Source organism: Narcine bancroftii, chromosome 13, assembly GCF_036971445.1.
Source record: "Narcine bancroftii isolate sNarBan1 chromosome 13, sNarBan1.hap1, whole genome shotgun sequence".
NCBI lineage: Eukaryota > Metazoa > Chordata > Chondrichthyes > Torpediniformes > Narcinidae > Narcine > Narcine bancroftii.
Window position 1 is genome coordinate 19,871,931 of NC_091481.1, and position 27,979 is coordinate 19,899,909.

The 27,979-nt window shown below is 43.3% G+C and overlaps 1 protein-coding gene across 1 annotated transcript; it reads right to left on the reverse strand.

Annotated features, from left to right (window-relative positions):
• On the reverse strand, nt 1-27,977 carry LOC138748916 (cysteine-rich with EGF-like domain protein 2-A). Its single transcript, XM_069909838.1, has 10 exons — nt 27,580-27,977; nt 23,200-23,282; nt 21,385-21,495; nt 19,755-19,846; nt 15,265-15,441; nt 8,222-8,332; nt 5,510-5,593; nt 4,186-4,281; nt 2,545-2,685; nt 1-293 (listed from the first exon to the last, which is right to left on the reverse strand). Exons 1-10 carry the CDS (start codon nt 27,718-27,720, stop codon nt 232-234), a joined length of 1,098 nt encoding a protein of 365 aa, XP_069765939.1. The 5' UTR covers nt 27,721-27,977; the 3' UTR covers nt 1-231.
• Nucleotides 27,978-27,979: the final 2 nt, after the last annotated feature.

Here is a 27,979-nt window from a genome sequence, read left to right on the forward strand (position 1 = left end):
TATTACAAAATGTTTTCTTTTATTGACAACTTGTTCAGATAAAATAGGCGAAAGTACCTATCTATGACAGGTAGAAATGAGCAGTGAGCTCATTTTAGAATAGAAACGGGTTAAGAAATGATGGCTCCTCATGTAAACAAATCACATTGGCAAATTGCGTAACATCAAAAAAAAAGATCATTCTGCATCGGCCCCTCTCAAAATATACAAGAAAAAATATTAAATCATGGGTCAAAGGTCTTCATGAATAGCATCATCTGCTAACACTTCAGGCTCGTTCTTGGTCTCTTCGACTACAAAAAGAGAAATAAAATAAATGATCAGAAGGAAACAATCCTCATTAACATAGCCATGATATATATTTGGAAAATGATGTTTCTCCAAAATAATTAAAGGACATTTTGACTTTATGCTGCACAACTTTTACTTCATCCTAATTTGATTTTAAAGTCAATGCAAAAATCTTATTTGAACCACCCTGTAAAACAAAATAAGATTTTGCTTACATTAAAAAAAAAATTAAGGTTCCAATTATATTTCTACAAGAAGGTAACACATGCCTTTTTAGACGGTGGAACGGGCTGCAGTATTACTCTTCCTTCCCAGCTAAATCCAGTGGGATCTCGATCTTTATAGATCATACAATTCCCTTTGTTCAACATAATGTTGTCTCAAACAAATGGTTGCTCTGTTATTGTAAGAGGGAAATTATATAATAAATTGGTGGTGTTTGCTAATGTACATGCTCTAAATATGCTTGACATTGGATCTTTTGAAAGTTTTTTTTCCCCCACTCTTACCTGATTTAAGTCTTTATTCATTAATGATGGAGGGAGACTTTAATTGCTGTTTAGTCTCGGTTTTAGATCATTCTCCTGAACTAGCCACTTTGAATGAATAAAAATGTTTTGTTCAATCTTTTTTATTAAAATGTGGTATTATTGATGTCTGGGTTTTTTACCCTATCCAGTAGACAGGGAATATTCACTATTATCTTCTGTTCATCATACATATTGACAGATTGCTTATTTTTTAATTGACACTCAAATTATCCCCATTAACTAGTTCTTGTGAATACAAAAATATAGTTATTTCTGATCATGCTCCTGTGTTACTATCTTTAAATTTCCAGGTCTTCCTCAAATAAATAGTTCATCTTTGCTATCTGATAAGGAATCTTTAAAACATTTTTGGAGGAACAAATTACTCTCTTTTTTTGTAAAAATACTGTGGAAGAAACTTCTGGTCTTATTGTATGGGACACTTTTATTTGGGGACAAATCATTTCTTATACCGCACGACTCTGTGGGTTTCCTCCAGGGGCTCTGGTTTTCTCCCGCCATTTGGAATGTATCGGGGTATAGGCTAATTGGGTGGAAAATGGGCGGCACGGACTCAGGAGCCAAAATGGCCTGTTACCGTGCTGTATTTCTAAATTTAAAATTAAAATTCAATCAAGCTTTGAAATCACCACATGAATCACACAGTTAACCATCTCTCTTTGTGAACTACAAAATGCCCTGGATTCTTGCACAAGTTCTTGCACAGTTAGTGCAACACCATTACAGCAGAAGTGACCTTGGATCAAATCCAGCACTGTCTGTAAGGAGTCCACACATTCTCCCCATGATGCATAGGTTTCCTCCGGCTGCTCCTGTTGCCCCCACTTCCCACCCTTCAAAACGTCCAGGGGTTGTAGGTTAATTAGGGTATTTGGGTGGCATGGGTTCGTGGGCCAGAAGGGCCTGTTACTGAGCTCTTTGTGTAAATTAAAATTAAAAGATTTAACAAAGATGTTTCTGGATCAGGTTTAAACTGACGCTGATTGTTAATGTCCGTGCTGAGGAAATCTTTGTCTACAGATTCTCATAGAGAGCTCTGTAGCAGACAACAGGCACAGAATCACCGTCTCCGAGTAATTCTGGATTTCCATGGCTGTACAAGGCCAGGGAAATCCCAACGATGCCGACACTAAGAAGGATGTTTCTCCGTAATATTTAGTCCATCGATCAGTTCTGCTGTTATTCTCTGTAGGATTGTGGTTGGAATTTTGGGCTATTTGCTTTCCTACTAAAAAAAAATGCCAAGAAATTCCATCTGCACAACCTTACATTTGAAATAAAGTGGACGGATTTCAAGCTTAATTTTAATCCCTTCATGGAGAGATATCAGTGTTAATCCCCACTTTCTACGGCACAGCTACCTGTGCATTGATACATTCACAGCAAGTACACTCGAGTTCACAGTGGTGGTGAATGCCAAGTATATAACCCAAGGTGGTCTATGGCCAAATAACTGGGACGAAATTAAAATGAGCCAATAATTTCCAATCTTAAAAGTTTTTTCCAGGATTGAAGTAATTAACATTGTGACTGCATTGAACACCAGCAAATGGTTTTAAAAGTGAGATAAGTTTTCATTGAATCGTCGGTGAAAAGAGTTTCTGCTCTGTTCATTCTTGCGACGCAGCAGGATTGTGTAAACTTCCATAGTAGTTAACAGGGCAACACCTGAAGCAAATGGAATTAACACTCCTTAGCATACCTGGTGCTTTTATTTCTACACAGACTCCGTCGTGGTCTTCATGACCTGCTGTGCAGACACATTTAAAGCTGCCTTCTGTATTAACACAGTCTTCATTTTCACGTATACACACTTTACCAGGAAGGCTGCATTCATTTATATCTAAAGAAAAGAAAATATTTCACTTTGGCTCAAACAAACTACTACTTCTTAAAGGCCCTGTAGCTATTTTATGGTGCTTAATTATCCAAAGGGAACAGAACTGAAATGTATTACATTTAGATTTATCAAGATTCATATCTTGACAAGGCTTGCTTCTCATTCCCATGAGAAGGGGAAAGTGAGAACAATAGATTGTTGATTAATAGTGTAACTACAGGCCTCATCAGGGTTCCCAGATAACTAACCATTGGATTTCAATAATTATGCTGGGTAACCTTTTTGTACAATTATGGTAATGAGGTTTAACGAAAAGCAGAGATTGTCAGTGGCTCATGATCATTGCCAAGTCCCCAACTTCCTTGGTTATTCGTTGGTATTTGATAATTAGACAAATACAAAGTGCATTTATCTGTACTATACAATGCACAAAATATAGTTTTAGTGAAATCACCAAAACTGGTCCAGAATTATATTTACATCTAATCAGCAATTTCCATTTAAAAACATTGGGTAACACAGTTCCAAGAGGCTACACGCTGGAATAATACACAACAATATTATTCATCCCCCTACAAGACGACTATTACAAGATCAGTTAGCGCCCATTCATATCTGAGAAAATGATTGAGAGCATCCTGCAAATTTCAAGGTGAGGAAGTCCCACACAGCTGGTCAGAGTGGAGTTCCTGGATTTTGCCTCAGTGATGAAGGAACAAGGAGAGATTTCCAAATCAGGCTTGTATGTGACCTGGAAGTGAAATTTGCCTCTGTTTTGGATTCCTTCTACCTGGTAGAGGTTTCATGTTTGGAGCTGCTGTTAAACAAGCCTCCATCAGTTCCTGCAGGGAACCCTATACATTTAATCATTTTACCAATCGACTTTCCTTAGCCAAGCGAATGAACAGAGAGGTCAGAAGCCAATAACAACTGCCAACATTAAATCTATGGGTAAACTTCAGTACTTCCTCAGAATTGTCATTTGAGCTCTAAAACTATAGACACTTACAGTCTACTTAATCTCTCAATGGCAATAAATCCAATTCTTATTCCCTCGAATTCGAGGCACATTTGTAAGGAGAAGGTGGCAATGAAGAATATTTTTCACTCCATACATTTTGACATCCTACAGTAGGCTAAAGCAAGGAAGGGTAAACATCCAAACACAGGAAAATAAGTTTGGTGTGATATTGCATGCATTCAAATGGATCCTTGCCGTCATACTGGCCAAGCTTTGGATCAATGGTTTCTTTATTGGCCAGCAGGAACTGACCATGAGGTACTCGACCTGTATTATTAAACTGTTAACCAATAAGACCCTCCATTACTTTCAGAGTCAAATTAAAAAAAATACAAATGGTCCTCCGTTGCTTTCCCCTCAGTTTGCAAGCTGCCTGTGAGAATGGCCTTGGATCTAGAGTAGGAGATTTTTCCTTGTGTACTTGGTCTGAAAAAACAAGTCGACATCATTCACATCTGACCTCGCAGGACATCAGCACCTACCGACACATTTTTGTCCTTCCCTAGAGTATCCGGTAGTACAGTTGACACATTTTTCTGAGCCTTCACCAGTACACATATCGCAGGAATTATGACAAGCTGAAAAGTGCAATGAAAAAAAAAACACTTAAGGATTACAGGATATTTTAAATATGCCTCATAATAGCAGTGGTACATGCCTGGAGGCATTAAAAAAGCCCTTGCAAAACACCAGCTATGATTTTTTTTAAAAAAGAAATCTGCATTTTGCTTGAATGGCTCATTTTGTTTCTTCCCAAATTAAAACAAAACCTCTCTGATGAATTAATCTCCAATTGGGAGTAAAGAGAGTAAAAGATGGCACATAATAATTCAGAACATTAGGGAGCATTTAAAGTCTATGGTTGGGCTTTGAGACAGAGATTCAGTAAAACCCCAGTATCTTGCACCTCTGGGGATTGGTAGATGTCGAATAAGTGAATTTGCTGGTTGCTTGGGATTGCATGTTGCATGCATTGGCTAACTGACCACAAAGGGTGGGTGGTGGGTGGGGGGAGGGGGGGAAAGAGGGTGCTGGGGAAGGTGCCAAATTTAAACCTGTATTTTTTACCTATTTACTTTCTGTGAGGTTTTGTTTTGCCAGTTGCTTGAATTCCAGATAGTGGGGACGTTACTGAATTTAACCAGTTGCTCTAGGGGTCATGTAGTCCAAAATCTTGGAAATCTAAACTCCAAAACATTTGCTCAACACTGTATTTTGCAGTTATGTAAATCTTTTGACTTTGTGGGGTTGAAGACTATTCTCCTCCACAGGAGTTATACATTTCAGATTTAGTGTGACTATAGGTAGCTTATGCTGCATTTTATAAATTATTAAAACAAGTTGCCATTTACAGTCAAGTACTTCCAGAGGTGAGAAGAACATCACCATAATTCAAGATCTGTGTTCACTCCTATGGATTCTTCTAAATTTAATTTTCTGGCTTAGATGCTTTAGAATACCACCAGTTCCAAATATTTCGATTAGAATAATCTTCACATCTGGTTGCCATCAAAATTTAAAAACAAAACATGCAGGTGTACATATTTTTGTTATCTTCTCTGCTCCAATTTTGCAACCTCATCTAAATGACAAGTCGATCATGTTCACATGGTTATTCTTCACAGAAAGCCCGAACCAATTGGCACCCAGTCCACAAATAACCTGTACTTTTCTTCTCCTCTAACCCCAGTTTCCTCATGACTCGTATTGTAATTAGAAGGTCATCATTATTCCGGAGGCAAAATGTAGCGCAGTTTATCAGAGAAGTGGACGCTCAAAAGTTGTGAGCAAAGAAAATAGACATACCTTCACAGGAATAAGATCCTTCCACGTTTGAACAATACTCGTGCTGTTTACAAGGCAAAATTTCTGCTGTACATTCATTGACATCTGGACAAAATTGGGAACAGTAGATAAGATAGTAATTGATCATCTAATGAAAACTTCAGATACTGGAAATCTGAAATCAAAACCTAAAGATGGAACAGAGTTAACATTTAAGGCAGATGACCCTCAAACAAAATTTGGGAAAACAGCCACATTTAAGGGGGGAGAGATGGATTGAACAAAAAATAAAACAAAAGCACAAATTAGTGTCAAGTTGGAGAGGATGCTGAAGCCATGTTGACGGAAGCTCACCGAAAGGCAAAGAAGTAAATAGAGGGGAGGACAGAGCAGAAAATTCAAATGGAGAACGGAAGTGGCAAAATCTGAAATTAATGAGGATTCTGGGGAGCAGGGGGGAGGGGGGGAGAAAATAATAACTAAATCAGAGGTTTGGAAAACTGAGTCACATCACAACAGACCAAAGATCAAAAAACCAAATGCTGTAGATGCCAGATATCTGAAATAAAAACTGTACTAACTGGAAGTCCTCAGCAGGGCTGGTGACACACACACATATAGAGGAATCAAGCCAATGTCCCAGATTGATGGCCAACCAAACCCTTAGGTGATTGCCAATAACTGTCAAGTTGTACATCCCAGTATTATACAGTAGGGAAACAGGCCCTTCATCTCAGCTCATCCATACTGACCAAGGTGCTCTCTCAAGTTACTCCTATTTGATTTTCCTCTTTGCAAGTGTTTTTTATATTTAAAAAAACATCTCCTGCTCCCATTTACACCTCTTTCAGACAGATTATCTGGCATTAAACTTTCAGAATGACCTCTACATTCAACACCAAATCTGTGTCGTCATCATTTCTCACTCCTGTTCTGCTTCCCATTCCACCCTCTTCCCTCCGTTTAAATGCATGCATTTCTAAAATATTCCCAATCTGAAGAAAGTTCAGCCTTAAACATTACCCCTGTTCATCTCTCCACAGAGACAATCTGACCTGCAAGTATTCTCAGCATTTATTTTTTTTAGGCCAAATACCAGAGTAATGGTGTCCAATATTCAATTTGACAAAAATCTACACTGGGCAAAAGGCAAAGCAGATAACCCACTTTAACCCCATTATAAGCATGATTAGAGCAGGGTACTCTGTAACAAATACCACAATTAATCTTTCTCGTGGGCATTTTTAAAAAATGCACTTCCTAGTGGGCACAAACCCAAATGTGAACGTGACTTCATTGTCTCTAAATTTTCTACTTTCTGAGGCTTATGCAGACCTTTGTAAAATTACAGTTGGGGCAGGATTAGCTTTAAGGTTCATATGTTGAATTCAATACTTCATTTTACCTTATTATTGACTCAAGCACACAGGATGTGCACGTGAAGCTGAATGCATTTTGCATCCCACTTAAACCATATTGAAATGAATTAAAATATTTAATTGGGATTTTCTCAGAGCTCTTGCCATGGATGTGTAAAGAGCAAGTAAAATGTCAATACTGATCTTATATGTGACAAGCTGTATTCAATTTCAATGTTACTTAATTGGCAATTTTTCAGAAACCTTGCCCAATATTCCATACAAAGTGCAACTAAACAAAGGAGATCACAACGCTTGAAAAGATTTAATTGTTCCCTCCATCAAGTCTCCAATAAGCCATCATTCCATCAAGGACATCTACAATATGCGGTATCTTAAGAAAGTAGCCTCTATCCTCAAGGATCCCCAGTACTCAGTTACCATCAGGAAAAAGGAACAAGAGCCTGAAGACTAGCACAAGGACAGCTTCTTCCCCTTTGCCACCAGATTCCTGAATGAACAATGAAATATAGACCCCTTACTTTGTTTATTTCTTGCACTATTTTTTATTTATTTTGTAAGGCAGTTTATACAAATGTTTGCATTGTGATGCTGTCGCAACTAATTTTGTAACAGGTTCATGACAATACTTTCGGATTCTGAAAAGACGGGCAGACCAGGCAGGTATTTTGCTGGGGGGGTGGGGTGAGGGGGAGGAGAATCATGAAACAATGCTCAACAGAAGTTTATCTTGTTATTGGGTTTGATACAAAAGTCCAAAATTACTTCTTAAATTCTTCATTACACTAAATATTATGACTGTTAGAGGTCTAATTTAAGAGAACATTTGTTATTTAGAACCTCTCTTCAGCCATCTGCTGACAGGAAAATGGTAATGGAACTATTTCCCAATCAGTTCATTTAACTCGATGTGAAAAATTTATCGTCATACAATGACTAATGCCTCTGTACTTTGTAAAGTTCTTATTTGCTGCCTGTGTATGCGCAGTACAAATGAGGTAATTGACTCAGGCACCAGTCATAATACTCCATGCCGCTATTAATGAAAGTATTGGGTGGAGAGTGGAAAGAAGATGACATTCGCTTGCAGGTTTTACTGAAAGTTTAATAAATTGTGTGAAAGGGTTAGTCAGAAAGGACAAATTTGTGGATTATAGAAACTCATAGAACCTGCCAGCGGGAATTTTAGTGATTGAATTTTTTAGAATTTACAATGAGAGGTAAGAGAGGAATAATCAGGCCTCATCATCAGCACTGAAGAACTTCAGCTGCCTGTGATCTGATGAGGAAAAAAAGGCCGTTGAAAGGAACATACCAGTCAGTATTCCATGCACTGTAACACAGATGTGCTTACCAACACAGATGACTCCATCCTCACCAGTGCCACTTGCTACCCAGCCACTTGCGCATTCACTGCAGTTGCGGATCGATGGACCAGTGCATATTTTGCAGGCAGGATGACAGGCTAGGCAGGGAAAAATAATTGTTAGACAATCAACTGCAACCCCACTAATTCTTTGGTGAAAAACTACTTGCTATTGTTGCACATCTTTGTTACCTCGTTGGTTTGGAGCTACAACAGTGCAGTATAGGAGGCTGTTTGGTCCTTGTCTGCATCTAAAGCCTCTTCCCTTTGTAAGGTAAAACATCATGAGATGGGAATGTGTAAGGAGTTACCCTGTACAGGGCTGTAACAAGATGTGAATGCATCCTTGTACTTACAAGATAAGAGAGACATTGATGGATTGAGAGGCAGGAAGCTAGCAGGGAAAGGATAGCAACAGTTTTAGTCATTGGACAAGTAATGATATGATGATGTTCTAAGCACGTATCCAAGGGTATAAAAAAATCACCATTTTGCTGATAACGGCAGAATGCATTCTCCGACTAACATGGTTAGTTGCAAGTGTTACAATCCGGTAATAAAGAACAAAGAACCCTGATTTCGACTCAGTCTGGTGTTTGTCTCACTCATTCATGAACAAAGCAGACCTAACACCTTGCAGGCATTCCCAACATCAGCTTATGGAAAGGCTTTTGACATTCAAAGTTTTCTCAGGACCATTGACTGGGAAGGAGAAGCGTGAAAGAGGTGACCTGGTCTTGTCGGGAGCCAGCTGGAGGAAAAGTGCTTTAAAGAGCAATTAAGGGTTAAACAGTAAATTGATTGATGGGAGTTAGTAATTGAGATAATTGGCAGGAACAATTCAAAGGGAGGGGAAGCTAAAGGCATAGCAAGTGAGGAGCGGAGCTTTGACTCCAGAGGGTGAGGAAGAGCTTGATCCCGCAAAGGTAAGGCCGATGTTTATTTAACTGATTTAATTAACTTAGGGGTGGGTAATGGAGGCAGTGGTTAGGGCAGTCCAGAGTTCTGTTTGTAGGGTGTGCTCCTGATGACTGCAAAAAGTGCATCCAACTGCAAGTCCTGAAAAACCGAGTTAGGGACCTGGAGCTGGATAAACTTTGGATCTTAAGGGAGGCAGGGATAGTGATGAACAGGAGTGTCAGGGAGGCAGGAAACTGAGTGATTGTCAGGAGAGGGAAGATGCAAACTGTACAGAGCATGCCTGTGGGCATTTCCCTCAACAAGTATACTGTTTTTGATATTGTTGGGCGGGGAGAAAATGACCTCCCAAGGACAAGTAAGTCAAGGTGGTCACATCTGCAGCACAGAGGCTGGCACCCTGGCACAGAAGGGAAGGGAGAAGAGGAGAGTGAAGGTGACTGGGGACTTGTTGTTCTGTGAACAAGATGGAGTCTCCCGGATGGTATGCTGTCTCCCAGGTGCCAGGGACGTCTCTGATCAAGTTCATGGTATTCTGGAGGGGGAGGGGGAGGGGGAGCAGCGGATGTTGTGGTCCATGTGGGGACCAATGACATAGATAAGAGTAAGGATGAGGTCCTGAAGAGGGAATATAGGAATGCTAAAAAGCAGGACCTCTGGGGAAGTGATCTCAGGATTGCTGCCTGTCCCAAAGAGGGTAGGAACAGGAAATTGTGGCAGATGAATATGTTGCTGAAGAGATGTAACAGGGGTTCAGATTTTTGGATCATTGGGATTTCTTCTCGGGAAGGTCTGATCTGTATAAAAAGGAGAGGCTGCACGTGAACTTGAGGGGGACCAATGTCCTGGCAGGCAGGTTTGCTAGAGCTGTTAGGGGGGATTTAAACAAGTTTGATGGTGTGGTGGGGAGGAGGGGAGAAAGAGAGGATCAGAATGTGAATGCAGAGATTAAGGTAGAAGGACGAACGCATGATACTATGTGCTCTGAGCTGGTGAGGAAGGACAGGCAAGGGACAAAACAGTTAGAGGGGTTGAAATGTGTCTATTTCAATGCTAGGATTATTAGGGACAAAGGAGATGAACAAGAGCATGGATCAGTAGGTGGAACTACGTTTTGTGGCCTTTACTGAAACTTGGCTGGAGGAAGGGCAAGATTGACTGATGCAGGTACCTGGGTTTGAGTTTTAAAAAGAATAGGATGGGAGTTAGTTAAAGAGGGGGGCATTACTGGTCAGGGATAGTATAACGGTTATTGAAAGGGAGGACACTGCAGAGGGAGTGTCCACGGAGTCGATGTGGGTGGAAGTCAGAAATAGGAAGGGACCTATCACTGCTGGGAGTAGTCTATAGGCCTCCTAAATAGCCCTTGGGACCCTGAGGAGCAGATAAAGCAGGCGCAGGAAATGCAGGACTGTAGATATGGGTGATTTCAACTTCCTGAATATGACTGGCATCTACTGACTGCAAGAGGGATTGATGGGGCTGAATTTGTCAGGATTCCTGATACAGTAGGTGGGCCGGCCAACTAGAAGAGAGGCCCTACTGGATCTGGTTCTGGGGAATGAACCTGGTCAGGTGGCGGACCTCTCAATGGGGGAAACATTTTGGCGAGAGTAACCACAGCTGCCTCAGCTTCAACATAACTATGGGAAAGTATATATAAACAGTCAAACTGGGAAACTCTAACTGGGGAAGGGATAATTACCAAGTGAGGAGGCAGGGACTAGCAAGAATAAAGTTGAGGATGAAATCACAGAAGTGGAAGTAGTTTAGGGACAACTCGTCCAAGGTTCAAGATAGGTTTGTCCCACTGGGATAAGGAAAAGATGGCAAGAAAAGGGAACATGGGCTGATGAAGCATATGAGGCAACTACTCAAGAGGAAGAAAGTAATAGGAGGGCTCTTGAGAAGTATATGGTAGCCAGGAAGGAGCTTAAGAAAGGACTTGGGATAGCTCAAAGGGAGCAAGAGAAGGCCTTGGCATGTAGGATTAAGAACAACCCCCCCCCCCCCCAAGGCTTTCCATGCATGTGTGAAAAACAGAATGAAGGTGGGGCCGCTAAAGGATAATGGAGGCAACATGTGCCTGGAGGAGGCAGAGGAGGTGGTGGGGGGGGTGTCCTTAAATGAATACTTTGTCAGTATTCACAAAAGAAAGGCACCTTGATCACGGAGAAGTCGAAAATGAACAGGCCTATGTGCTGGACAATGTGGAGATTAAGGAAGAAATGTTGGATCTTCTTTAAGAATATCAAGATTGACAAGTCCCCAGGGCCGGATGTGATATACCCCAGGTTGCTGTGGGAAATGTGGGCAGTAGCTATGATCTTTGATACCTTTTTGGCCACAGGGGATGTGGCGAAGGATTGGAAAATGGCAAATGTAGTCCCCTTGCTTAAAAAAGGTAATGGAGAATCCTGGGAATTATAGACCGATGAGTTGTAAGTTAGTGGTGTGTAAACTAATGGAGAGTATTCTTATGGATAGGATATGAACATTTGGAGAAGTACAATCTACACAAGGATAGTCAGCATAGCTTTGTGAAGGGAAAGTTGTGAGTTTAATTGAGTTTTTTGAGGAGATAACAAAAGAAATTGATGTGGTCTATGTGGATTTTACCAAGACATTATTATCTGTTCTGGGACCCCTGATCTTTGTGATTTTTATAAATGACCTGGATGAAGAGAGGATGATTGGGTCAGTAATTTTATGGATGACATGAGGTTGGAGGAGTTGTGATGGAGCTGAAGGTTGTCAAAGGTTACAAGATCATCTAGACAGGATGAAGGGCTGGCAGATGGGTTTCAATCTGGCTAAGTGAGGAGGTGTATATTGGAAGGATAAACCATAAGACTGAGTATAGGGTTAATGGTCACTTAAGAATGTGGATGAACAAAGGGACTCAAGGTTTCCACGCAGGCTGACAGGATAGTTAACAAAGCCTATGGGATGCTGGGATACATTAATGGGGGATTGAATTCAGGAGTAGAGAGGTTATGTTACAATTCTACAAATCTTTGGTAAGACCACACAGAGTATTAGGAACAGTTCAAGATGCAGCAAAGGAGGACAAAGGGATTAATCAACAGAGCAAAAATAAATTACGAAAGTAAGCTTGCAGCAAACATAAAAACCAACTGCAAAAGCTTTTATAGATATGTCGAGAGGAAAAGATTGGTGAAATCCAGAGTAGGTCCCTTGCAGACAGAATCAGGGGAATATATAATGGGGAATAAGGAAATGGCAGACCAAAGAAATTCTTACTTTAGTTCTGTTTTCACAAGAGAGGATACAAATAACCTCCCAAGGATGTTGGGAAACAGAGACTAATGCAAGGGAGGAGCTGAAAGAAATCAGTATCTCTAAGGACGTGGTCTTGGGGAAATTGAAGGGATTGAAGGCCGATAAATCCCAAGGGCCTGATAATCTACATCCTAGGGTACTTAAAGAAGTGGATATTCAAATAGCAGATGCTTTTCCAGAACTCTATAGACTCAGGATCAGTACCCATGGATTGGAGGGTAGCTAATGTTACCCCACTATTTAAAAAGGGAGGTAGAGAAAAATCGGGGAATTATAGGCCGGTGAGCCTTACAACAGTAGTGGGCAAAATGATGGAATCCATTATTAAGGATGTAATAGCGGAGCATATGACTAGCAGAGAAGGGATCGGACAGAGTCAACATGGATTTACAAAAGGTAAATCGTGCTTGACAAATCTATTGGAATTCTTTGAGATGGTGACAGGTGAAATAGATGGGGGAAGAGCCAGTGGATGTTGTGTACCTGGATTTCCAAAAGGCCTTCGATAAGGTCCCACATAAACGACTGGCATGCAAAATCAAGGCTCATGGGATTGGGGGCAAGGTATTGATGTGGATTGAGAACTGGCTGGCAGATAGAAGACAGAGCATTGGGATAAACGGCTCATTTTCTGAGTGGCAGGCGGTGACCAGTGGGGTGCCACAGGGATCTGTACTGGGACCCCAGCTGTTCACAATTTACATTAATGATCTAGATGAGGGGATTGGATGTAATATCTCCAAATTTGCAGACGACACTAAGCTAGGAGGGGTTGTGTGTACTGAAGAGGGGGTCAGGAAGCTCCAGTGTGATTTGGATAAATTGGGGGACTGGGCAGATACATGGCAAATGCACTACAATGTGCATAAATGTGAGGTTATCCACTTTGGTAATACAAACCGGAGGGCAGATTACTATTTGAATGGCAATAGATTGGGAGATGGGGAAGTGCAGAGAGACCTATGGGTTCTTGTGCACCAGTCACTGAAGGTGAGCAGGCGGTTAAAAAGGCAAATGATATGTTGGCCTTCATATCAAGAGGCTTTGAGTATAGGAATAAGGATACCTTACTGCAGCTGTACAGAGCCTTGGTGAGACCACACCTGGAGTATTGTGTGCAGTTTTGGTCGCCTTATCTGAGGAAGGGTGCTCTTGCAATGGAGGGAGTACAAAGGCGATTCACCAGGCTGATACCTGGAATGGCAGGAATAACTTATGAGGAAATATTCCACAATCTGGAATTGTACTTGCTGGAGTTTAGAAGATTGAGAGGGGATCTCATAGAGACATTTAAAATTCTGGCAGGACTGGATAGAATGGACGTGGAAGGGATGTTTCCAATGGTGGGGGAGTCCAGAACCCGGGGCCATGGTTCAAGGATAAAAGGCAAACCATTTAGAACCGAGATGGAGGAATTTCTTTACCCAGAGGGTGGTGAATCTGTGGAATTCATTGCCACAGAGACCAGTAGAAGCAGGTTCATTGAATATATTTAAGAGGGAATTATTATATTTCTTCAGTATAAGGGAATTGGGGGTTACGGAGAAAAGGAGGGGACGGGGTACTGAACTTTAAGATCAGCCATGATCTCATTGAATGGTGGAGCAGGCTCGAAGGGCCGAATGACCTACTCCTGCTCCTATCTTCTATGTTTCTATGTTCAGTTCTGGTCACCTCATTAAGGAGAGGGTACAGAGGAGATTGACCAGGATGTTGCCTGGATTAGGGAAACCAGTCTTATGAGGCAAGGTTAGCAGAGCTGAGACTTTTCACTTTGGAGCTTAGAAGGCTAAAAGAAGACTTGATTGAGATCTACAAGATTATGAGAGGCATGGATAGGGTGGACAACCTGCATCTGTTTCCTAGGGCAGGATCAGCATACACCAGAGGACATCTGTACAAAGTTAAGGGAAGTTTACGTGAGACATCAGGGCAAGTTTAAAATAAATAAATAAATAAATAAAAATAAACACAGTTGTGGATGCCTGGAATGCCTTGCCAGTGATGGTTGTGGAAGCTGAAATATTTAAGAGACTCTTAGACACATGGTTGAAAAAGAGAGGGTTATGGGTTAGGGAGGATTTTGTACTTTTTTTTTTTAAAAGGAATGGGATATGGGTCAATACAACATTGAGGGCTGAAGGGCCTGTACTGCACTGAATTGTTCTATGTTTGATTCTGTTCAAAACAAGCTCCTACTCCTAATAATGGCCTGTACTTTCTAACTGTTTCTATCCTTCCCATTTGTTTAGAAATTTCAGATCTTTGTAAACTGTATCTGCAGGAGTTTGTGTTTTCCGCATGAGATTCCTCAGGGTGTTCGCATTTCCTCCAATAACAGAGTTAGTCTGTTAATTAGTCACATGGGAGTATTTGGGACCACAGGATTGCGAGCTGGAAGGGCCTGTTGCCGTGCTGTGTCTCTAATTTCTAACCTAAATGGTCAGGATCCCATTTCTGCACTCAGGCCCTCATTTTGCATGAACTGGCTACGTTTACCTGGATATTAACTGATGGCATATCTTGTGTGGGGAGCGCAATGCAGTGCTAGAGACCTGGGTTTGAATCCAGTGCTGTCAAGAGTTTGTATGTTCACCCCGTGTCTGCATGGATTTTGCTCAAAGTGATCCGGTTCTCTCCCACCCTCAAACATATGGCGATTGTAGGTTGATTGGTATATTTGGACACCCATAAGGGCCTGTCACCATGCTCTAAATCCAACTTAATTTAGAAAATATAGTGATTAATTATGAGACAATTTAGGCTACTCAGTCATGAAAGAGAACCAGATCATTAGTGAAGAATGTTACCTGTGCAGAGCGAATGGGTTTCATTCTGGAATTCACTGTAGTAGCCATCAGCACAGTCCAGACATTCTGCTCCCTTGTACTCCTTTGTACAGCTACACAAGCCATCACCTTCCCGTGTACCATCACCATTGCAGGTACCATGCCCACTGCAGGGCCTGTCCGCTGCACCAGGACATCCTGAAATTGTTCAACATAATTAAACACAGGATGTCACTTTGACAACATAATCACTGGATATACCTGCCCTAAATGTTGACCTTTCCTCAAAGAAAATATTGTGGTGACCCATTTAACTACTTCTGAATGATGCCAATTATCTCATGCAAGTTTGCAAAAGGATTAGTGGCTACGAATATGAATGTAGAAGATGTGATAACTTCATCCCCAAACATGTATCAACCATAATTAAATAATCAAAAGGAGAAACTCTGGATGTTACATTCACACCAAAGCCAACCAACTCAATTTTCATTGCTGGAAAATGTGAAGTTATGCACTTGGGAATCAGGAATTCAAACAACAGATTCTTAAATGGAGAAAGATTGTAGATGAGTGAAATGGAGAGAAATCATCAGGTTCTTGTACATAAATTCCAAGATCTTAGCAGGCATATAACAAAAGGGCAAACAGGCAATAGCCTTTATTGCACCAAGGTTAAGTTTAGAAACTGTATAGACTTGTTACAATAGTAGAGGGTAATAGCGAGACCATACCTGCCAGACTCTGCAAAATTGTGGAGCTTTATTTAAGGGAGGATATGCTGTCATTGGAGGAAGATTGAAAGAGATTCACGTGGGTGAATCCAGAGACAAGGTGGTTGTCCCATCGCAAGCAGCTGAGATACAAATTAGAATTAGGGTAACCTGGATTTTAGGGGACAGGTACACGATCCTTTATCCAGACATCTAAAATCAGGAAAGCTCCAAAATCCGGTAAGTGGGGAGGGAGGCGGCCGAGGGACCGGCGCTTGGGGGTTGGGGGGGGGGGGGGGGAGGCGGCCAAGGGAGCGGTGCTTGGGTGGGGGGGGGGGGGGGGAGGGGAGGCGGCCAAGGGAGCTAACCCCTGAAGAATTGGGAAAGCTCACTTGTCCCATCAAATCAACATTGGTCAACTAAACAGCAACAAGCAGATACATCTGTGGAGTCATTAAGTTTTACAGAATAGAAACAGGCCCTTCACTCCAACATTCCCATGCTAACTCACTGTTCATCTAAGCTCGTCCCACTTACATAATATTTGGCCAACATCCCTCTAAATCTTTTCTATCCACGGACTTGTTTAAAATGACTTGTAAATGCAACTTTAAAACGTGCTCCTTTATTCACCTTTACATCTCTCCACTCTCACCTCAAACCTGTACAGACTTTTTTCAGGCCCCGCACCCTGTTTTTTTTTTTGGGGGGGGGGGTGTAACTGACTTTTTTTTTAAAATACCCTCATGATTTTATACAACTCTACAAGGTTCCCCTCAGCCTCCTTCACTCCAAGGAAAACTGTTCTACTTCATCCAATTTCCTCATCACTCAAGCCCTCCAATCCAAGTAATATTCTCCTGAATCTCTTCTGTACATTTTCAAGCTTAATAACATTCTTCCAACAACTGAGATAACAGAACTGTGCATAATATTCCAAGTGTGGTTTCACGACATTTTGTACAGTTAAAACATGATGTTCCAGCTCCCGTATTCAATGTCCGGACCAATGAAGATGAGCATACCAAATCTATTCTTCACCACCCTGTCTTTTTCATGGCACAATGCACTTAACATAGAACACAACAGCACAATACAGGCACTTCGGCCCCAGTGTTGCACAGACCTATATATTCCTACCAGAAAGTTACTAAACCTTTCCTACCCTGTAACCCTATATTTTTCTTTCATCTTTGTGTTTGTCTAAGAGTCTCTTAAATGCCCTGAATGCTTCAGCCTCCTCCACCACCACGTGCCCCCCCCCACCCCGGCAAGGCATTCCAGGCACCCACAATTCTCTGTGGGTGGGGTGGGGAAAATGGAACATACCCCCCATCATGTTCCCCCCTAAACCTTCCCCCTTCACTTTGTACAGGAAGGCTAAAAGAAGACATGAGGTTGCTTTGGCAGACAATGTGAAAGAAATTCCCAAGGGTTTCTTCAGGTATATTAAAAGCAAAAGGGAGAAAATTGGTCCTCTTGAAGATTAAAGTGGTCAGCTATGCATGGAAGCAAAAAAGATAGGGGAAGATATTAATTATTTTTCCATCAATATTTACTCAGGAAACTGGCAGAGAGAGTCAAGGAGAGTTAGGAAAAGAAGCAGTGAGGCTATGGAACCGATAAAGATTGACGAGATGGTTGCTGGCTTGAAGCAAATATGGGTTGATAAATCCCTAGGGCCTGAAAAGATATTCCCTCTGACCTTGAGGGAGGCTAGTATAGAAATTGCAGGGGGTCTGGCAGAAATTTTTAATATGCCCTTAGCCAGGGGTGTGGTATCAGAGGATTGGAGAGTAGCTTATATTGTTTTATTGGTTAAAAAATGTACCATTGTTCAAAAAAAAAAATCTACTTGTTCCCCAAGGACTCGATGTCCAACCACATCTTTCGTTTACTAAGTACTGCTCTGGTTTAACCCACCAAAATGCAACACCTCATACTTGTCAGAATTAAATTCCATACAACAATCCTTGGCCCACTTACCTAGTCATTTTGATAATCTTCACTGTGCACTAAATCACCTATCTTGCTGTCATCCGTAAACTCACTCACCATGCCAACTACACTGTCATTCAAGTTAATAAGTGGTGGACAAACACCAGCAGATGGAGCACTGATCTATGCTGAACATCACAGGACATAGGCCTTCAATCTGTGTAACAACCCTCCCCCATCACGCTCTGGTTCCTTCCACCAAGCCAATTCTGTATCCAAATGGCTTGCAGATTGCAAGAGCCCATGTAATATGACCTTCCAGATAGCAGCTGATGTTAACATTTCATTTCAGAAGTTGATTCCCAATCTCTTTTATATTTTATTTACATTTAGCCTGTTAATAATTTTATTTTAGCTAGACTAACAAGTGGAAGTAGCTCTACCTGAATCTCAATTTGGGAAAATATTACAATGAAGTTCTAGAATAAAATTTTAGCCGGCTGCTGCAGTTGATCTGAACGCAAGAGAGATTTAATTGACACGAGTACAATTGTCAGTGAATAAGAACTGTGACATGATCCAGATAAACTTATATCGGTGTCTCAGGAAAAAGTTTTTGCTTTCGCCACATCGATAGCCAGACGAGTAATTTTATTGAAATGGAAAGATGACTAATCCCCTACTCATAAACCGTGGTTATATTATGTAATGTCCCATTTAAATTTAGAGAAAAATTAAATATTAAAGATAGAAAATTTCAATTTATGAAAATGTGGGGCTCATTCTTTGAATTTTTTAATAAATGGAAGAATTAATAATTATTATATGTTCCAGTGGTTGTTTGGCTATTCTCTGGAGGTTGCCAGAGGTTCCACATTATTGATTTTATTCTTCTTTTATTCATTCAAAAGGAAATCTTGATGACAGGGAGGGGTTAGATTAGAGTTAGCTTTAGTTTTTAGGTTTTTTTAAAATTCATGCTGTTTCAATAAATGGGTTGAGCATAGTTGTATGGATCAATTTGAGGTATTATGAGCATTACTGTAGTTTTTATTTTTTCATTAGCTTTTCTTGTGTCTGTTTAATACAAGTTAATTATTTAATTGTCAATTTTATATTATGTCAATAAAAATATTTTAAAAAGAAAGAACTGTTACATGGATTCAAAGAACTCCAAAAGCTAATATCATTTTCCTTTCCCAAATTCATACTGACGCTCTTCGACCCTCTTTCTTTTCTTGGTATTCTGTATTCTAAACATGCTTACCATCATTGTTTAACTATTACAACTACTGGAACTGAATATACAACCTTTACTCTGGTCAGAAAGTGCCATGTTTTGCATGCATCTCAAGAGAAGCCCTGACAAAGTTATATACAACGGGGCAGCATGGTTGGCATAGCAGTCAGCCCAATGCCTTTACAGTAACAGCAATTGGGACCGGGGTTTGTATCCCATGCAGCCTGCAAGGAATTTGTACATTCACCTTGTGACTGCGCGTGCTTTTTTTTTTCCAGGGGGGCTTCGGTATCTTCCCACCCTTCAAAAACTTACTGGTTAAAAAATGTACCATTGTTCAAAAAAAAAATGCACTTGTTCCCCAAGGACTCAATGTACTGGGGTGAAGGTTAATGGGGTGTAAATTGGCCAGCATGGACTCGTAGGGCTGAAATGGCCTATTACCATGCTGTATGTTTAAATTAACAAGTCCTATAAAAGTAAGGAGGCTGGTACGTTCAAAACAAAAATACAAAATAAACCCTTTACCTCAATGTAAAAACAAGCATTCTTTCATTTTTAAGTGTACACATTGATATCAGATTAAGTGCATGCGGGGACACTGCACATTCATTACATACCAACACAGTCGATACCATAGCTCCCAGCTGGACAACAAACTTTAATAGTGTCCACACAGAACCAGTGGAAGAAATCAGAATGATCTTTCTGCCTGCAATGAAAGTAAAGAATTTTACAGGCATGTATTGATAGAAATGTAAACTGATCTTGTTGTTAAAACATCACAGCTTAGAAACTCTTTGGCACAATGTGACAATGAATGGCAAGTTGCTCCAAAATTCCATTCCACCCCTTCCCAATATGGTTACAAATGTCTCTCTTTCAACTGTTAGCACAATTCCCTTTTGAAAATTATTTCACCACTCCTTTTTACTCTCCATTTCCCACCATAGTAATAAAACTGGCATAATCACTTGCATGCAACAATGGGTCAGAATGAGCTGATGGCTAGCCAGCAATTCCAAGCATGCAGGCCACCCTGATGCCAATTTCTAGGCCCATGTACTGCAGCACAGAATGAGATCAAGTTGAACTCCAGGACTCTTGGATTCTTGCTCCCCTGCCAAGCTTGACAGTGAATTGGGTGGCCAACCTGGATTGAAAAGTGCAGGTCATGGCTTTGATGACTAAATTTCAATTCTTGGAGAATTTAGAAAAAAAAGTTAAAAGATCATTTTCAGAGCAGTGAAACCGTCAGGGGAGGAACTGTGGCCTCAAAGTCTAACACTGAGATCAAGTCACATCTTGTGGAGTGCTGCACTTCACAGAATAGCTGCAGTAATGACTCCAAGCTACATTCGATGATGGGGGTGGAATGAAAGGATAGCACAGGGGTGGGTGGGGCTGCGAGGGCCGCTGACAAGGAGTTGACCAGATTGAACACTTGACCAATGTTACCAACAGTCCCATCAGAACAAAAAGCCTGGACCAAAAAAAATCTATTCTATTTGATGCAATGTAAATCAAATTGCTTTTGAGTTCTAATATATTGTGGATCTGGCTAATTTCAAGTGGAGGGAACAATCTTCAAATCTAAACATTGTCAAAATGAATTTCAAAGGATTTAATAATGTATTGAATTCTTGCAACTCAGATAGTTCAGAACTACAAACAACGATATCAGCCAAAATAGCTGATCATTAGATTGATCCAATGAGTTTCTCATGCAGATTGTTTGCTGTTGCAGCTAGAAGTAAAGATCGACTCCATGTGCAGGTCAGCAAAACATGACAATCAGGTCAGGAGATTACACTGCTCATTTGTTTTAAGATACACATCATTCTTCTTCCTAGAAATAGTATATAACTCTAGCTGGAAAGTAACCAAAGAAAAGGCCAGGCCAAGGCAGGAATATTTTTGTGCACTTGCGTATTTGGAACATGATTCACAGAGTCGTAATATATTTTTTCAAAATCTTTTAGAATTAGGATTAAAAATATTGACATTCTGAGTGTGCCAAACACAGAGGCACAATTATAAAGCAGAGAGACAGGGAGGAAGGAGAGAAACAAAGGGGCCATATCAAAGATTGTGGAATCTGAAGTAGTGCCAACAGAGCAAATCCACCAGTTCCTACATTGTTTAGGAATAAAGACAAAAAGGAGTGAATCAGATCCATCAATTCTTATATTTTATTAAATTCAGATATAGTAAGAAGGACAAAAGGGAGTAAATGAGAAAGTCACTTACATTGTAAACCACCAACGCTCAATGTGTTCTTCATTGGTTTCCACCATGAGATTACATTCAAATTCAGAATTCTCACACAGGGATTCCATAATTTCAACAAGACGAGTCTCACTACATTAAAAAAAAATTCCTGTTTTACTCAATTAAAATTTTAAAATCGAGCATCACTTTAAAATTCACTGATGCAGACACTATAACTCCATAAATTATGTAATAACCCTTTGAGAGGGCAAGCAGTAAAATATTTTGTTTGCATATCTTTTAATCTACAATAACTCAAGGCGCAACACAGTTGGAGTAGCGGTTAACACAACACCTTTACAGCCCCAGTGATTGGGACTGGGGTTGTCTGTGAGGTGTTTGTACTTTCTCCACATGTTTTCCTAAGGGGCTCTGGATTCCCCCCCCACCCCCCCCACCATTCAAAACGTACCAGGATCAATCGAGTGTATTTGTGCAGCACAGATTCATGGGCTGAAATAGCCTGTTATCATGCTGTATGTCTAAAATTAAGTGAAACAAGTCCCACTCTCTGTTAACAACAATGAGCTATGTAAGAATAATCAGTAACCTACACAATAGATCGCTTCACAAGGGACAATTTTCAAAGGTGATATTTCAGAATTAATTCAGGTAGCAAGTTTCCAATAGTTGGCTAGGCAGCTGTGTGGGCTTACTCATCAAATCCAATATTTATTACACTAATTACGGTCACTCAAAGCAATAAATATCTTCCTGAATCCATGATCTATTCTAAAAATGTAATCTCTGTTATTCACAATATTTTTTTTTCTCCCACTGATTGGCTGTTCTTTAACTTACCTGGAGTTAGCTGACAACAACCACTGCTAATGTAAAACTTCCCACACTCAATATAAATTCCTCAATATTTGAGACAAAATGCTATTTTGTTTGCTGGATGCTGATAAACAGGGAGCTACCCCTTCAGTTCTCTCCATGCTCCTGGCCTGAATTTTATCAGCCGCCCTGATCCTTAATTCAGGATCATAGTGAAGAGAAAAATCAGCACCAAGTTCATCTTTTGTCCCACTCATAATACTCTATTACCAAAACATCTTTCTTCCTTACATACTAAAAACCTTTATATTAAAAAAAACGTCCTTACTCACTATGAACTTCTGTCATAAAATGTTAGGTGAACACTTGTGCTCCAGGACACATCTTCAATATTTTAAATAAAAATCACTTTTCAACTTTCAAAATGCTAATATTCCAAATTCTTATCCTTCATTTCTCAGCATTCCAGGAATAAATCTGATCAACTTCACGGATCCCCCTCATGTAAAGGGATCTTTGTTAGAAAGAGACTAGAAGTAGGCTGTGATGTTCAGATTTGATTAACCAGCAAATCAAAAGGACAGTCAACCAATCAACTCCAGTTGGCACCGTGCACACAGACTTTTGATAGGTTTTGATGAGTGAAAACACAGGGCATCCCATCAAAATTAATTTTGATGTCTCCCAAGCCATAGTATTTCTACCATAGTAGCTCAGCCAATTTTCCACTCAGATTACAGATTAGGAGATGGTGCAAAATTTGTATTCTCTGGGGTGCCTTTCATCATTTTCTGGGGCAATAACAAGAACAATTTTCTTTCTTATTGGCTTCTCTCTAGGGTTATGATGGTGGGAGAAGGGGAAAGGTGAGCAGACAGGTGTAGTGAACTGTCCAGGCATCAGGAGCATTAAGAACGCTTGCTAAATCAACTTCTCCTGTTTCTCAACTTTGAATGCCCATAAGTAATGCAAAAGGTCAATGCCCTCTAAAAGAATTACTACAAACTGCATACACACCTGATTTCATATTTTGACAAATATCTTTCTTCCCAGTCGGTATTTCCACCACCAAAATTCTTTCTGGATGTGTTTTCAACACCCTAAATTTGAAAAATAATTTTGAAAACTTTCAGTGCTCTTGCTATGGATTTTAACCATACAGCATCAGACAGAAAAGAGTTCAAGAAATCCTGCTTTCTAGTTTATGAGCATACATTGTGATTGAATCAAATTCCTCACTCAGGCAGATAATTTTGAAAGCTAATCAACTCTGAGTTCAATACCTCTGCAATTTATGCCGAATTTGAGAAAAACCTATACATTTTATTTTTCAATTGCAAAGGACATGTAAAAATGTAAATGTAAACAGCTGAAAACATGCCCAAAAATGGGATCAAAATATTATATTTAAAGATTTTCACCCCTCTTCACGTTCATACACTGGACATGATAGATTATAATTCAATTATCATAATCATCAGGTATAATTACTTTCTACTGCCCACTGACATTTATTTCCCTGCTTCAAATTAGTCTGCATTTCGACTACAAAGTTTAAAATGCTCAATAAACTAATGGAAGCCAGAATTTCAAAATTTCACAAAACATGTTGAATTCAAAACTTCTGCAATATAATAAATTACACTTTAAAAAAAACACAAAAAAATGCTCACGTCTATTTCAAGTAGTATTAATTATTCAACATTTGGCCTCTTCAACACCTATATATAGAGTCCTACCTCTGAACAAATATTAGCAGGCTAATTTTGGTTCAAACAAAAGTTATTTGTTTACCCTGGAAACACAAACGCTCACCAACATTGATTTTTAAACTATTCTACTTAAGCAAATTAGTTTCGAAGATTAATTGACACGTACTCACAACTACAGTAACGGCTGACACTATATAAGGAAACAGACGTGCATAAAGTATTTTTGGTGTTCAGTTAACTGTAGCCTTCAACATGTGAAATATGGAATGACAGAAGAAGACAAAATGAACTGACCCAGTGTGTAAAAGTAGAAGACACAAATTTCTTGTTTATTTTCATTGTGTGATGACATTGTCTAATGGGTTTAATGTATCATATATGTTGAACATGAAGGGAGGGGTGGTGAAGGGAGGGGTGGTGAAGGGAGGGGTGGTGAAGGGAGGGGTGGTGAAGGGAGGGGTGGTGAAGGGAGGGGTGGTGAAGGGAGGGGTGGTGAAGGGAGGGGTGGTGAAGGGAGGGGTGGTGAAGGGAGGGGTGGTGAAGGGAGGGGTGGTGAAGGGAGGGGTGGTGAAGGGAGGGGTGGTGGAGGGAGGGGTGGAGGAGGGAGGGGTGGAGGAGGGAGGGGTGGAGGAGGGAGGGGTGGAGGAGGGAGGGGTGGAGGAGGGAGGGGTGGAGGAGGGAGGGGTGGAGGAGGGAGGGGTGGAGGAGGGAGGGGTGGAGGAGGGAGGGGTGGAGGAGGGAGGGGTGGAGGAGGGAGGGGTGGAGGAGGGAGGGGTGGAGGAGGGAGGGGTGGAGGAGGGAGGGGTGGAGGAGGGAGGGGTGGAGGAGGGAGGGGTGGAGGAGGGAGGGGTGGAGGAGGGAGGGGTGGTGGAGGGAGGGGTGGTGGAGGGAGGGGTGGTGGAGGGAGGGGTGGTGGAGGGAGGGGTGGTGGAGGGAGGGGTGGTGGAGGGAGGGGTGGTGGAGGGAGGGGTGGTGGAGGGAGGGGTGGTGGAGGGAGGGGTGGTGGAGGGAGGGGTGGTGGAGGGAGGGGTGGTGGAGGGAGGGGTGGTGGAGGGAGGGGTGGTGGAGGGAGGGGTGGTGGAGGGAGGGGTGGTGGAGGGAGGGGTGGTGGAGGGAGGGGTGGTGGAGGGAGGGGTGGTGGAGGGAGGGGTGGTGGAGGGAGGGGTGGTGGAGGGAGGGGTGGTGGAGGGAGGGGTGGTGGAGGGAGGGGTGGTGGAGGGAGGGGTGGTGGAGGGAGGGGTGGTGGAGGGAGGGGTGGTGGAGGGAGGGGTGGTGGAGGGAGGGGTGGTGGAGGGAGGGGTGGTGGAGGGAGGGGTGGTGGAGGGAGGGGTGGTGGAGGGAGGGGTGGTGGAGGGAGGGGTGGTGGAGGGAGGGGTGGTGGAGGGAGGGGTGGTGGAGGGAGGGGTGGTGGAGGGAGGGGTGGTGGAGGGAGGGGTGGTGGAGGGAGGGGTGGTGGAGGGAGGGGTGGTGGAGGGAGGGGTGGTGGAGGGAGGGGTGGTGGAGGGAGGGGTGGTGGAGGGAGGGGTGGTGGAGGGAGGGGTGGTGGAGGGAGGGGTGGTGGAGGGAGGGGTGGTGGAGGGAGGGGTGGTGGAGGGAGGGGTGGTGGAGGGAGGGGTGGTGGAGGGAGGGGTGGTGGAGGGAGGGGTGGTGGAGGGAGGGGTGGTGGAGGGAGGGGTGGTGGAGGGAGGGGTGGTGGAGGGAGGGGTGGTGGAGGGAGGGGTGGTGGAGGGAGGGGTGGTGGAGGGAGGGGTGGTGGAGGGAGGGGTGGTGGAGGGAGGGGTGGTGGAGGGAGGGGTGGTGGAGGGAGGGGTGGTGGAGGGAGGGGTGGTGGAGGGAGGGGTGGTGGAGGGAGGGGTGGTGGAGGGAGGGGTGGTGGAGGGAGGGGTGGTGGAGGGAGGGGTGGTGGAGGGAGGGGTGGTGGAGGGAGGGGTGGTGGAGGGAGGGGTGGTGGAGGGAGGGGTGGTGGAGGGAGGGGTGGTGGAGGGAGGGGTGGTGGAGGGAGGGGTGGTGGAGGGAGGGGTGGTGGAGGGAGGGGTGGTGGAGGGAGGGGTGGTGGAGGGAGGGGTGGTGGAGGGAGGGGTGGTGGAGGGAGGGGTGGTGGAGGGAGGGGTGGTGGAGGGAGGGGTGGTGGAGGGAGGGGTGGTGGAGGGAGGGGTGGTGGAGGGAGGGGTGGTGGAGGGAGGGGTGGTGGAGGGAGGGGTGGTGGAGGGAGGGGTGGTGGAGGGAGGGGTGGTGGAGGGAGGGGTGGTGGAGGGAGGGGTGGTGGAGGGAGGGGTGGTGGAGGGAGGGGTGGTGGAGGGAGGGGTGGTGGAGGGAGGGGTGGTGGAGGGAGGGGTGGTGGAGGGAGGGGTGGTGGAGGGAGGGGTGGTGGAGGGAGGGGTGGTGGAGGGAGGGGTGGTGGAGGGAGGGGTGGTGGAGGGAGGGGTGGTGGAGGGAGGGGTGGTGGAGGGAGGGGTGGTGGAGGGAGGGGTGGTGGAGGGAGGGGTGGTGGAGGGAGGGGTGGTGGAGGGAGGGGTGGTGGAGGGAGGGGTGGTGGAGGGAGGGGTGGTGGAGGGAGGGGTGGTGGAGGGAGGGGTGGTGGAGGGAGGGGTGGTGGAGGGAGGGGTGGTGGAGGGAGGGGTGGTGGAGGGAGGGGTGGTGGAGGGAGGGGTGGTGGAGGGAGGGGTGGTGGAGGGAGGGGTGGTGGAGGGAGGGGTGGTGGAGGGAGGGGTGGTGGAGGGAGGGGTGGTGGAGGGAGGGGTGGTGGAGGGAGGGGTGGTGGAGGGAGGGGTGGTGGAGGGAGGGGTGGTGGAGGGAGGGGTGGTGGAGGGAGGGGTGGTGGAGGGAGGGGTGGTGGAGGGAGGGGTGGTGGAGGGAGGGGTGGTGGAGGGAGGGGTGGTGGAGGGAGGGGTGGTGGAGGGAGGGGTGGTGGAGGGAGGGGTGGTGGAGGGAGGGGTGGTGAAGGGAGGGGTGGTGAAGGGAGGGGTGGTGAAGGGAGGGGTGGTGAAGGGAGGGGTGGTGAAGATGACACTGTATATTCAAGAGGGAAATGCTTGTGTGTATTTTGGTCAGTATGATTCATAGTGTGAAAAATATTTTTAAAAAATGTGAAATATGGTATCAAAACAAATTAGGGACCCAGAGATGTTACAGGTAAATCACAGAGAACCTTGGTCGGGCCTTTTCTGACATTCATCCAATGTACATTTCAACTGCATTTACCCAGCTTGATTCCTTAGTTCTCCACTAATCTTCTAGTTAAAACATCCATTAATCTTATAGTTTGGAAAAAAAAAACCCCAGCATTTTAAAAAGTTCCAAGCTTTCACCATCTCGGAGAAGTGATTCTTACAATATTACCTCCAAAACCCTATCGGCTCACTTGTTGCCCCCCCATCCATATCCCCCCCCATCCCCCCATCCCAGCATCCCCCCATTCCAGCATAGGTGACTGTTTCTCCAGCACCCAGGAGAGTTCTGCATTACAATTAACGTCTTCAATACAAGGATTTCCCTCCAGTGTTTCTGCTTAATTCTGCAGTTGTGAAATTACATGTTCAATAAAGTCAAATGCTCTCATGGACTAATGAAACAATTTAAATGCTGGAACCATGAAGTCACTACTGGAAGAGGTCTTCTCTCTAGGAGGCCCAACTGCCTGATACTGACCCAACTGCTGAGACAGAAAAAGAGGATCACTACTGACCTTTAAGAAGTTGCTCACTATTCTTTGACATGTCGAGCACCCCAATTTGTCACTGCCTGATGAAAGGCAACACAATAGCAGCAATGCAGCCAGGGCGAAAGGGAGACCTTTGCAATCCATGTTATGTGCCCAAATAGACATTAAATACAAACTAAGTCGCAGACCGTGAGGTGCCACAAAGCCAATGCAAGAGGCTGTAACGTTGAGCTATACTGCTGAAGTTGGGGCTCTTCTTGTCCAATGCCAGTGCTGAGAACGAGTCGGCTACTGCTGCAGTCCCCGGTCCGTCCTCCACTGACAGGTGGCCGCCCCCGTGTCTCCAGGTGAGCCCGAGCCCTCACAACATCGCCGCCCGCAGGACAGGTACCAGCGGTTCGCCTCCGGCTCAATCCCGGATATC

Excerpts from the sequence above, each read along its gene's own strand:
- LOC138748916 (XM_069909838.1), bottom strand. The coding sequence starts at position 27,720 with ATGTCTATTTGGGCACATAACATGGATTGCAAAGGTCTCCCTTTCGCC. Across the intron at positions 21,496-23,199 it reads TTGTCAAAATATGAAATCAG|TGAGACTCGTCTTGTTGAAA; the intron begins GTGTGTATGCAG and ends TTTTTAATGTAG. Across the intron at positions 15,442-19,754 it reads CTATGGTATCGACTGTGTTG|GATGTCCTGGTGCAGCGGAC; the intron begins GTATGTAATGAA and ends GAACAATTTCAG.